The sequence below is a fragment of the Lepisosteus oculatus genome, chromosome 5 (assembly GCF_040954835.1).
Source record: "Lepisosteus oculatus isolate fLepOcu1 chromosome 5, fLepOcu1.hap2, whole genome shotgun sequence".
NCBI classification, from domain to species: Eukaryota; Metazoa; Chordata; class Actinopteri; order Semionotiformes; family Lepisosteidae; genus Lepisosteus; species Lepisosteus oculatus.
In genome coordinates this window covers 5,001,757-5,014,189 of record NC_090700.1, presented here as the reverse complement: position 1 = coordinate 5,014,189, position 12,433 = coordinate 5,001,757, and the positions used below count along the sequence as shown (strand labels likewise).

At 43.0% G+C, this 12,433-nt stretch overlaps 1 protein-coding gene across 4 annotated transcripts in view; it reads right to left on the bottom strand.

Annotated features, from left to right (window-relative positions):
• The window catches only part of adgrg2a (adhesion G protein-coupled receptor G2a), a 34,473-nt gene that overhangs the window by 1,353 nt on the left and 20,687 nt on the right, over positions 1 to 12,433 (bottom strand). For all 4 annotated transcript variants that reach the window (XM_069189913.1, XM_069189915.1, XM_069189914.1 and 1 more), the window contains 20 exons: positions 12,324 to 12,380; positions 11,729 to 11,790; positions 11,225 to 11,289; positions 11,017 to 11,062; positions 10,008 to 10,042; positions 9,653 to 9,774; positions 9,181 to 9,322; positions 8,782 to 9,083; positions 8,282 to 8,480; positions 7,058 to 7,214; positions 5,648 to 5,830; positions 4,726 to 4,848; positions 4,586 to 4,631; positions 4,330 to 4,433; positions 3,872 to 3,996; positions 3,261 to 3,532; positions 2,476 to 2,575; positions 2,062 to 2,345; positions 1,287 to 1,388; positions 596 to 739 (listed from right to left, as the gene is read on the bottom strand). In XM_069189913.1, the coding sequence (XP_069046014.1) occupies positions 596 to 739; positions 1,287 to 1,388; positions 2,062 to 2,345; positions 2,476 to 2,575; positions 3,261 to 3,532; positions 3,872 to 3,996; positions 4,330 to 4,433; positions 4,586 to 4,631; positions 4,726 to 4,848; positions 5,648 to 5,830; positions 7,058 to 7,214; positions 8,282 to 8,480; positions 8,782 to 9,083; positions 9,181 to 9,322; positions 9,653 to 9,774; positions 10,008 to 10,042; positions 11,017 to 11,062; positions 11,225 to 11,289; positions 11,729 to 11,790; positions 12,324 to 12,380 (2,670 nt within the window). The remainder of the gene's footprint in view (positions 1 to 595; positions 740 to 1,286; positions 1,389 to 2,061; positions 2,346 to 2,475; positions 2,576 to 3,260; positions 3,533 to 3,871; positions 3,997 to 4,329; positions 4,434 to 4,585; positions 4,632 to 4,725; positions 4,849 to 5,647; positions 5,831 to 7,057; positions 7,215 to 8,281; positions 8,481 to 8,781; positions 9,084 to 9,180; positions 9,323 to 9,652; positions 9,775 to 10,007; positions 10,043 to 11,016; positions 11,063 to 11,224; positions 11,290 to 11,728; positions 11,791 to 12,323; positions 12,381 to 12,433) is intronic.

Genomic DNA, 12,433 nt, shown 5'->3' with positions numbered 1-12,433 from the left:
TAGACACTCTAAATGGCTCATGTCCATGGTCAAAGACAAATTTGATGCACATCATATTTCAACTGTCTGAAAGCCAATATTTCAAATGTACCCCTATGAACAATTTACAACAGTGACAAAACAGTAGCAGCATGCTTCATGGGTAATGTAAGCTGTAATAAAATCTGTGAAATGCATGTTTTTTGCATGTATCACCCCTTTGCGCTTCTTACAGTACAAGTTCAGTATGTTGCACTAAAACCATGGGGATCAAATGCATATTTATGCTTTTTAAAGAATACAACAGTTACTTGTATGTCAAAAAGACCTTAAACGTATTTTCATTTTTTTTTAACTAAACATGCCTACAGGGTTTTATTTCTGTGAAGTATCTATAACTTACAGCAGACACTGATTTCAATGTTATGGAACTTGCAATTTTGCATGAAGGTATCTTCAAATGCATAGTTGGTATTAGCTGTGGCTAGGTCAAGGGTTAGGATATTTAAATGCAGAGGTTCTGGGACTGATGGTAGTGACACCTGAGCCAAACAGAGCCTGGCAGTGGTGCCACCACCTTTACAACGATCACTGCGAGAACGCATGGCATGCTTACTGTGCCCGCTGACTTGGTCGCTGCTCTCGCTGACCAGGTAGGTGCTGGAGTTGCTCGAAATGTTGTTGGAGTTGGAAGAGTTGAAGGACCCCTCTGCTACTCCTGCGCGCTTCTTCGTCTTCTGGGTCTGTGTCCGGCTCCATTCTAGACATCAGGAGAGCAACGTGCTCAGATGAAATCTGAGACCTGACAATCTGGCGACACATCTTTTGGCATCTCTCTGTCTAGCCCTCCGTTAACCTATGCATCCATCTGCCAGGCCAATTATCCATTCATCAGCCTCTCTGTCCTTTGATTCATGCACCTCTCCCTCTTGTCTCTCTGTCTATATACACAGTTTTTCATTTTAGGTCAAAGGTCTGCTTGGTTTCTTCTCACAGCGTACTCTGAGACATTCGTAAGTAAATCAACAGGTGCTACTAGACTTGAGACACCCTTAAAAATCATCTCAAGACGTTATCTGTCCAAATGCTATTTTTGAACTGAGTAGCTAATGTTCTAACTGACTCATCATTTATTTTTAAAACAAAAAATATTGTAACAGTATTTTAGAGGAGATGGGCATCTATATATTATACATTCCTGATCAGTATACCATGTTTTCTTCTGCTATTGCACCAGACAGAATGAGTCCCTCTGGCCAGTATTCCTGAACACTGCTGGTAACTGATGAAACAGGTGCTGTTCTCACCTGAGTTTTCAATCTGACGGAGTTCTCCACAGCACAGGTACATTCTCCATTGCTTCCGAACATTTTCCTTAATGGCACAGTGAAAAATGAAGATGAAGAATCCTGCAGGAGAAACAAAAGTTGCAAAAAAAAAAAGGTCACACATAATTTATCATGTGAGGCATGTCAAGGTGTTCCTAAAAAGACACCCCTGCCAGTTGTCATTTTTTCACAGCACGAAAGTTGGGAAATGTGACAAAATCTTGCATGGAAATGTCCATGTACAGTAAAACAAATTGTATGTCACATATCATACTCATGGTATAAATCAAGCGTGCTCATTATTATAATTCATGAAGCCATTTCTGCTGAAATTGTACTTGAGGGCAGTTTTAGATCATTGACAGTTGTACACCTGCAGAGACATCAGAGATGAAAGAATCTAGTTGGATTTTTTTGTTGCTGTGAACAAAATGATGTGTGGAAGATGGAGCTTTAAGCAGCTGTTTGGCAGGAGGTCAAACCCTAATCTCACCCACTCCTGCCTACCTTGGCTTGACTTTCAGGATGCTAGTTTACCCAGCTGACTCAGGTTCTTATCGTTCTCTTCACACCATGCTTACCCTTGCAGCACCTCCCTGGCTCATCCTTCATTAAAAACAAGGGAGTCCCAACAGCTAAAGACATCTGGTTATTCTCCTCAGCCAGGTGGCTTATCTTGATAAAGCCCACTATGCAATGGCTCAAGACCCTTGGGTCTCTTTCCTACTCTGCACGCAGGCGGACAGCAAGTTACCTTGCAGGGAGTTGAAGATGGCGAACAGGTACATGAAGGCCAGGTTGACGGGGCCCCAGGCGAAGAAGGCGAAGCCCCAGGTGAGGCCCAGCAGGAAGGTGAGGCCGGCGGCGCTGCGCAGGTCTTGCAGGGCGCTGCGGTGCTGGGAGTTGTGAGGGTTCTTCCTCTTGATCCGGCACAGCTGCACCATCACGGCGATGAACATGCACAGGTTCAGCAGGAAGACCAGGCCAAAGTACGCCACCACCGCCACGTAGAAGACGGTGTCGTTCAGTATCCAGCAGCTGCAGGGCAGAGGAGGATTAAAATGGACACAGAGATGCAAAATATGAAAACATTTTAAATATCAGAATCACACAAGCTCCTAGAGCTGCAATGTTCTTACAAAAAGGAATTTCTACATTGCAAACTCACAAATCATCCGTTGATCCATCGGGGAATCTTCCATAGGACATAAGACCATAGTTGTCTTTGTTGACGGCTATAACAATGATGACTATAATCAGTGGGACACCTGAAAATATTCCCAGAAAGAAAAGGAGAAAAGGTCTTATCATGGGACTGAAGAACAACAACTACAGAGTGCTTCATAATTCAGAAAAAAAGTAAAACATGAAATGTACTGTAAGTAGTTAGTACGTTGGGACTAGCATTTTCTCTCTTTTCTTCAAAATAATGGACCCTCTATTTCCACCTTTCAACTTTAAAATCAGATTCCAGATAAACCGACAGGAAAAGGAAGGAGGTGATTCTTGGATTAAGAGGCTATTTGCAACAAAACAAGCAAGAAGGCTCGATGTAATAGCCTGTTCTCATTTGTAACCTTTAATATGTTTTTATTCAATATTGTTATGATGATGATGATGTCACACTCGTTGCATTACGTAGAAAGACCATCTTCTGCTCCACATTACCAGTTCAGTACAGAATGTTAGACTTTTTATTGCCTCTAGAGGCCCTTATGTCCCTTATGGCCCTTCAAGCAAACTGCATGGTTTATATGGTTTTCACTTGGAGTGCCTGAGCACATAATTGGACTGATTGCCTATCCTGTGGTTGCCCTGTTCTTTCACAGATGGCAGGTGAACCAGAAGAAGAAATTACAAGGCTTTGATGTCATCATTAATGTAAAGTGGAGTTTCTGTAAATAAGAGAGCAGCTGGGCCACAGGTATTCTCTATTCATTGTGCTTAACTCACCCCAGCCGATGAGGGAGAACTTGAGCATATAGCGGCGCACGTAGATGTTGAAGACCTTCACCAGGGCCAGGTACATGTGGAAGGCCTCTAGGGCCATCCAGGTGAAGGAGACAAGCAGGAAGTAGTGCAGGAAGAAAGCAACCGAGATACAGAGCCCAACAGCATTGCGGTACAGCGCCAACCACGCATCCAGCAGGAACACCAGGTTGAGCAGCATCAGGGCTGTGCATAGCTGGATCAGAATTTTCGATGGGATGTCCTTACGCACTTTCCTGGAGGGAATGAGGAAAGGGGTGAAATAAAAAAAATTCCTGCTATACCAAGATCAACTAAGATAGAGTCTTTCTGTTTTTATGCCAACTGCACCAAGAAAACAAACACAGAACAGAGTGAAAATACTCCTGCCTGGTATTGTGGTCTTGCAGACCCTGGAACACACATTACTGATTATTACACTGAACAAGTTTCTTCTAAGGCTCAGAGGATTTTTTTGTTTGTCCCTGCTGAATTAAAATCAACTCTATGATTATTAAAATATTGTAATCATCCAATTATGCCCACAGTAAATCAGTGCACAATCACAACAAGCGCTGAGCCTACAAAGGGCTTACTCAAAGGCGATGTAGGTCAACAGAGTGATGGACAGGAAGATGGCCGAGATCCCACAGCCAATGTACGTGATGAAGGTGAGAATCGTGGCCTGCACTGGGTCGCTGATACCTGTTCTGGACAAATCCTATGAGTCAGAGAGGAAAAGGCAGAGAAGGATTATTGTGTATTCCTACAGTCCTGTTTATTTCACAGTTCAGACCCTTTCCACCACTGAGACACTGTAAAACCTTGGTTATATGTCTATCCATTATCATGAAGCCACATATTCCATTTCTCCTTGAAGCTAGCGAAGAGCAGAAGAGGAGCAACAGCTGTCATTAGAATAGCAGCTCCTTACAGCCTTTAAAAAAGGATGTGGTTCTGAGGTTTGGACCCACAGACCAGATTATCTATTATTTAGCATGTATTATAGACCAGCTATATTACTGAGGGGAGAGGGAGCGAGAATGAGACTAACCAGCAGAACTCCAAAGCTTGTGAGATGGTTGCAGCTACAGACAGTTTCCTCTGCTGTGAAATTGGCTACACTGCAGCCTGCGTTACTCCAGCCTCCACTTCTATCTTTGAAACAGAAAGCGAGACAGTGTCATTAAGCAGAACAGTCGTGCCGGCTGCAAACCAGCGTCTGGTCTCCCGAGCAACATGATCATCAAGTTAGGAATGTCTTTTTTATAACTCTACCTGCTGATGGCGTATACAAATAAGAGACTCACTATTTTGGTTGAAATCCCAGTACACGCAGCGGGGAACGTATCCACTCTAGGAAGAGAGACATAGTACAACATGTTAAAGCATACCCAGTCTGAAGCGTGTTGATACTAAGAGTTCTCCCTAAGACCAAACCGGGAATTACCATGACGGGTTCCAGGTTCCGCAGTCTGAAGACAACACTGTCCTTCAAATTAGACAGCGACAGGTTAGCAACGCTTGTTCCAAGGATATAGCTGTTCAGCTTGCTGCTCACCAAGGAGTTATCCTTCAAAGAAACAGAAAGAGTAAGTCTGTGAGCTCAGAAGATGTCCTTGCTGGATGAAAAGAGAGGCAGAAGATACAACAACAGTGATCATGCACGGCCTAAAATATGGAGGACAGTTTTGGAACTCTTGTAGTCCAACAACCATACAGGAAGAGGAATGCAGTTGCTAACGTGCTGTTTGCTTTCAATTTGCAGACTTCACTTTGTTGCTTATTTCAGTGTGTTTTCCAGTATTCAATTTCTTCCCACTTCATGCACAGACCGACCACCACTGTTCAATGCTTCTTTGTTGTGATTTTGAAAACAAATTCCTTTGACTGATACTATAGTAAAGAAAATCCAAAAACTTCAGCTGGATTAAAGAACAAAGTTCTGAGGTTCTCACCTACAGTACAAGTAGCAAAGCCGAGGAGAATGCATTATTGGTCAACAAATATTATGTGGGGGCTGTTTTGGGCAATATATTAAGTACTATTTTGTCCCAAGCCCTTTTTCTACTGTTCTCTGATGTATCTCAGTCAACATTATCAAAGATCAACAAGCGAGTTTTCTTAGCAGGGATTATTGCAGCATAAAGGATGTTTCTCGGGAGTTGGACAGAGCCCTCTATTTCCTTTTCTTGTGTGTGCTTGGGATATATACAGTACATGCTATTTTATTACCAGAAAGGTCCACAGTCCAATTGAATTCAGCTTGCTATTGATAAAGTAGCTCGGATGTAAGTTTCTGCCCTGCTTTCCATTTAGTCCTTCCTGTTCATTTCAAATAAAAATCAAGAACACAAAAATAGAAGAAATACCACAAAGACAGTGCTCTTCTGGTAGAAGTTGAACTGGATTCTGGACACCAGACTCTGCTGCACGGGAGATAAATTATCCAGTAGCACAGCAGGAAGAGTGATGGTGGCAGCAGTGGAGCTGGGTGTTTGGCTCCTTACATCTCGAACCACTCTGGAAGGGGAGGACAAGCTCCTCACATCAACCTGCACCAGATAAAGCACAGGAGAACCTTAAGACAGATGAAAGGGAACAGTATGATTCCAGGTTTCACTTCACAATCATAATTGGCCACAAATAAGAGGGTGGTGGAATCTTTGTTGGTGACACTCATCCTACAGAGCCTGCTTCCCATTTCCTTTTGACTGTTACTTTTCTAACTCTTGGGGCTGAATCTCATTCTAGTTATGACTAATAAAACAGATGCCCATCCATGCACTGCAGGTGGGTTCACACACTTGCATGACAAAATCAGATTACCAATCTTGTCTTGCAAGTGTTCTGAATGATTGAACAGTGGGTGGGCATCTTGAAAGGCTGCAAGTTTTCCTTTTTATAAATTATTGGTTATTTCTAGTTTAGTAGTAAATATACATGAAATCAAAACAAATACGACCTGAGGGCAAATATTGCTGATGAAGCAGAACCAAGAACTGGACCTACTGAGGATAAGAAGGTTGGTCCAAAGATGTGAAGGAAGTGAGTGAAGGAGACTCTAGAGTAGATGTCAACCTCAGGAGCAGTGTATCACCTTCAGCAAATGAGCCCCATGGTCACCTCAGTTTCACTTTCCTTCAGCTTCCCTTCATGTCTCATAGTCCCTGTTTCACTATGTAGTGAAATCGAGTGACTGCTGTTAACAATACCCAAGCTCAACTCATAGTGCCTGTAATTTAACTCCCTGACTCAACGCTCTCTCCCAGCTTCTGGCTTATCACCAAATCCTCATCCCTTGGGCACTGGCTCATAACAAAGGTAACGAACACGACTACCTTTATTCTGCTCAAGTAGGGAGCTGCGTCAGCAATGCATAGGCTGCAAAGGAACAGGTACGGGTTTATTTTGTGCTGAAAAGAAAAGAGACACAATGTTTCGGCTGTGGATCCTTCATTAGGTGTCTCCTCAGATGACACCTGACACCTGAAGAATTCTCCACAGCCAAAGCATTGCGTCTCTTTTGTTTTCAGCATGATATAAACCCGTACCTGTTACTGCAATTCTGCTGCTAGCAGTAACTGGGTAATTTGCTGTAAAGGATGTCCAGTTTCCAGATTTCTACACACATGCAGACTAGACTACACATGCTGTTTATCTGATGAAACTTACCTATGACAGACAACAAATAGGCACTCGTGTTCTGGTCTCTTGAGTCACAGAGTGATGCGTCAATGAACGTTCACATTATATACACAGCTGCTGCTGCTGCTCCATACCTGCAGGTTAGAGGGGTCAGCGATGGAGAAGGATGTTTCCTTGAAATTGGCCCCATCTATCTTCTTCACTGCCAGGGCCAGGGATTTAGAGGTAATGTTTTTGATGTCCGAGTCCAGCACCAGCTTGAGACCGACCGTGTCCACCACTCTAATAAGTCTAACAGAATGGCAAACACCAGAGTTTACAAGGGCATGCTTGCGACCAATTCCGACTTGAACAATATAACAAGGTAGATTTTATGTAGACATTTTATGATTAAGAACACGTTTGTATATTCAATTATAGGTTTTTGGAACCTTTGAATCTTGAAAGAAAATGTCCAGATTCATTAATGCAACATTCATCAAAAGGAGACATGGTTAGACTCCACCTGCAACCACGTTTTGCACAAAAGACACATTAAACATTTGAGATTGATTCCAATAAACAAACACAATATGCCCAGTTCAGCGTTTCTTGGCATCAGAGTATCTTCATGAGATTTTCCCTGCTCAACATTTGGGTAGAACCACTGCAGTTTACAGAGTAGCTACTCTGGGAAATTGTTTGGGTTTTTCTGAACCATATGTAACATGTGTAAGATGTAAGATGAGTCTGGAGTGGTGATGTCACACCACTTCAGTGTCGAAGTCTCCTCTACTGAGGAGGCTGGCCTTTTGGTCTAGTTAGCTTGTCTGCTGCTCATGTGGGCAGTGTTATTGTTGGCTGTAGGGAGGTGTCTGCTAGATTACAAGTCATGTTATGTTCATATCAATCTGACTGCACATGCAATAAACAGGTCAATGGACAATGAAACCTATGGTGTCCACAGTCGCCAGGGAAGGAGCTGAATAAGAAGCAGTTCATCACAGAGAATTTGTGTTTTTCCATTCATTTGAATATGACTGTGTCTTGTCGGTCAAACTTTGACATTTAATTGGCAGACAAGTCTCAGCCTGACCTTTATTCCTAACCTCGTGTTCCTACCCCTGCTGGTTAGGGAAAAGTTTCCAGGTTCCAAAGTTAAGGAGAAGTTTCCTAATTGGCTAGAGTTATGTTCAGATGCCTTACTGAAGAGACCATCCTCTCATCATAGGATTGACATATATATTAAATATACCGTATCAGCATGTGTGTAACGTATGTATTGTAACCTTTGCAGCCTTGCTCAGCCATTTCCTCTAACATGCCTGCAACACAAATACCTCTAGAAATGTCAGTAACCAGATAAGAAAGCTGATTACTTTTGGGAGGAAGAGGCCAGGGCTTTTTTTGAGGCGTTGAGAAGGTTGCTGACAACGCCCACCACGAGCTGTCCCACACCTAGGCTCACATTGGGGCCAGACACCAGGTTCTCCAGCTCAGACACCAGGCGCTCAACCTCCGACGAATTCAGCGAGGACAGGTCTGTGTTCGGATCCAAAAGAGGGCTGGGGCGTATAACTAGGGGAAAGTGAAAAAGAAAAAGTCAGTGGCTTAAACCACTGACACTGTAATATGGCAGGTACATTCAGGACGTTGATGAGATACTGCCAACAAACTAATGGATTTAAATTAAAATACAATGCTAAAACGACAAAGTGCTGGAATTCTGCTCTGGAAGTCTATTAAGCCTCTCACATTGTTTAAATGTAAGCCTTCAGGATTGGCAGATTCTTATTGATTTACTTGTAGCTCATTGATGAATTGGAAACAGAGCAGTGACCACTGGAGTCCTGAGTCTATGTTGACTAATGAAGGTTACCTGTTGTGATGTTTTTTGTGGAGGCCTCTGTGGTCATTTTGAAGGGTTCTGTGAAGTTAGTTACTGAACTGTTCACGGACGTGGTTGTTGAGGAGCTTGTGAATTTTGTTGTGTTGTTGGCTGGGGCAGGCGTTGTGTAGTTGTTCGTGCTGTTGTTCGGGAGGGTGGTTGTGTAGTTGGTTGGGAGAGGAGTTGTGATGTTGGTAAGGAAGGTGGTATCAGGCATCTGTGTGGGGTTGGTCTCATTATTCTGCCTTGCACAGGTTTCATTAAGAAGAACTGCCAAGCTTTCACTTGCACTGCTAAAGAAATACAAAAATCCCCATGTTAGAAACACAATACGCGGAGGACTAGTAGAACATGTGTAAGACAGATGACAGTCGAGGGCAAATCACTCACCAGGTCTCAGGCCTGTTTGGTCGGTACACACTGTAGTTTTTATTTTCAGGACAAACCTCAGAAAATCCAAGTGAGGAGGAAACCCAGCAAGAGCTGGAATTTAGCAGTCTCAAGGCACTTTGAGGTGACCAGTTACAAGGTGCTTTTAAAAACAAGAAGAAACCATCATCAAAAAGGATTCTAAACAACAGTCAAGGTCCCGCGGACTATCAGACAGATAATTCAGTTCCAGACTGACATGGAGCAAGCTGTTACCAGCTACAGATGGGCAGAAGTGAAGGTAAGGTAAGAGACTACAGAATTTGTGCATAATCAGATTGAAAGGTTATCTACTACATTTCAAATGTTAAACTACAATAAATAGATGCTATCAGCTATTGTTTGAAACAGCAATGAATATACTGCTCTTAATCCTCTTTAACTGGCAGACATACTGGATCAGAAAGTTTAGCTCCTTAGATAACAAACTTACCCAATCGAAACACATCTCTGTCATAGGTGAGGATATTCTTCATCAAAGCCTGAAATGTTTCACTAATAACACATATGTTCCGGGGTGCTGACATCTTCATAATGATGTTACAGCTTAACAAGCTGGGTGGAGGAAAATGGAAAAGATGTGTGTTTTAAGAACATAAGAGCGTTTTATTACAAGAGGCTGCTCAATCTGCCAGATCCCCTCACTTGTTTTCATTCCAAGTGAGTATCAGGCTGAAAAAAGCATTTTCTAATATCACAGCGTAATTCACTTTCATCAAGATTCAGGCCTAGAAAAGATCGATTTTGAAAATATAAAAAATCTGTTGCTCAGGTTTACAGAAACTTACTTTGTGCTTTTGTTCTGACAGCTCACATAGGAATCCTGAATAAAAAAAGGCAAAAATAGAGTGAGCAAGCAAAGGCTATATACAATTTCATGTATTAGGAATTTGTCTTTTCACAGACCCCAACTTGCTCTCCACAAGACACACAGACAGGGAGAGAAGCTGGGGGTCAGAGCGCAGGGTCAGCCATTTATACGGCACCCCTGGAGCAGTGGGGGTTAAGGGCCTTGCTCAGGGGCCCAACAGAGTAGAATTCCTCTACCAGCTGCAGGATATGAACCAGCAACCCTCCAGACACAGACACAGAGCCACCATACTAAAAACAGTATTTAACTACTTTTTGAAGATCTTTAAAGTATCAGAAGATGACAGCTGCAACCTTTTAAATTAATTTGCATAGACGTCCCTCCCCCTTTCACAACCTTCCCTTCACACAACATTGAGCACAACTGTTTGCTGCTCTGCTAGAGCCTGATACCTTCACTAAGTAGAGGACAGAAGTATCTTCCTCACTGCAGTGGTGCAACTTCTGCTATTTGTCTTCAGTGAATGGTAGTTATGAATAAACAGGACTGCTCATGGCTCCATTCATTGTTTGTAGCCGTAAATTAAAAAACTCAGACCCACAGGGAAGGAGGTATCAGCCCCTCTCCAGTTTGAATCAGATCACATGTCTGAGCTCCGTCAAGATGATGGAGTTTCTCTATTGAGAAATGCCCGTTTTCACCACGTTATGTCTTTTATTCACGAAATATCTCCGTAAAATCATTGCAGCATTGCATCTAAAGAGTTTTAACAGTTGTACACAAAATAAATCAAATCACGTTGCAGAACAAGGTAATTGGGCTTGTAGCCCTCTCAAGTCACTTCAATGCAGCCGATACACTGATTCCTCTAGATACCAGTGTAATGTTTACAGTAAAACGCTGCCCCTAGCAACTTTTGTAATAAAATACACTGGGAGGAGGAGTCCCTGCCATCGATCGTCTGTTTCATGAGGTGTCAGCATTACCTGAAGGACGGCTGCAATGCTGACTGCTGCACAAGCAGAGGGCGGCCTGCGAATCAAGAACACTGCCGTTAGCAAAGCGTTACAGCGAGGCTTGAAGACGCACTGAGATCCCAACACGAGGAGCTGCGAAGAAGGCGCAGCTGAAGAGGAAGAAACGGGAGTCCTGTTTACTCCACAGGCTCACAAGCAGCTGATCTGAGACACCTACAGCATGGGGGGGCTCTGGGGGAGGTTGGTCCCACCGCAGGCAGGGTTGGTGCGGAGCTGGTTCACCTGCGAAGAGGAAAGGATTGCAGTCAGCCTCTGTTCTTCTTTCCATTATGAAAAATCCCTTTCTAACAGGGAGAAAGATGGCATTAAGAGTAAGAGACCCGACCTTCCATCTCTGAACTTCATCTCACTGTCATATTTGTGCTAATGACCAAAATAATGAATTCGGCCTAAATAACCTTTACCATGGATACTGAATTCTTCATGTTTGGAGGGTAGCTCTGTCTGCAGGTTTTCATTCCACCTGCACTCTTCTTTATATACAGTAACTCATCTATTAGTGAGCTTGACCGGATCAGTTTAGCTTCTCTTGCCTATCGCATCATCCAGGTGGGGGCTACACATTGGTGGTGGTGGAGGGGATCCCCATTACCTGTAAAGAGCTTTAAGTGGAGTGTCCAGAAAAGGGCTATATAAGTGTAAAAATGAAAATTATTATTACCTGTCCCCGAATATATTCCAAGCTCTTGTTTTCAGCTTGTATTCTCACCAGGTAATAGGCAGCTGAAAAATACAGGGAGTCATCGAATGAGACTGACTGATTCAAGGCCCCGTGACCCTTCTTCTGCAGGTATAAGAGGTATCAGGTGTCTGTTCTGCTCGACTTGTTTGATATTGGAAAGACAAGGCTGTGACCTTGTTGCTTAACCCATTTCCAAGTCCCTTCCTTCAGAAATCCTGACTGCCGCATTGCTAGAGCACTTGACTTAATACAAGTTATCCTCCTTGGAAAGGCAGCAGTATCAATGCACACACCTCATTGAAATTAGTCCACTTCATTAACAAGGCATGTGAGAATGCTAAGGGGATCCAAGGGGATAAGGAGAACATTAAATATCATTAATTGAACAGACACACTCACTGAATAAGACACACAAATCATTTTATTCTAGCAGTAGTACAGCTGACACAACTGTATAAAAAAGGTGAAGGAAACACTTCTGGTCAATAAGACTCAGGGGTAAAGAGCAATAAATTAGGCAGCTCTTACTGTGTTTGCAGGAATAAACACAAAGAAAGCTCGGAGGACTACCGACCTGTATCATTGCAGAAGCCAGATAAATCACACTGATCTGCCGCCTGGCTTGCACTTTCTAAGAGACAAAAATAAACAGTTATTAGGGTTTATTCCAAGCTGAAAAGAGAA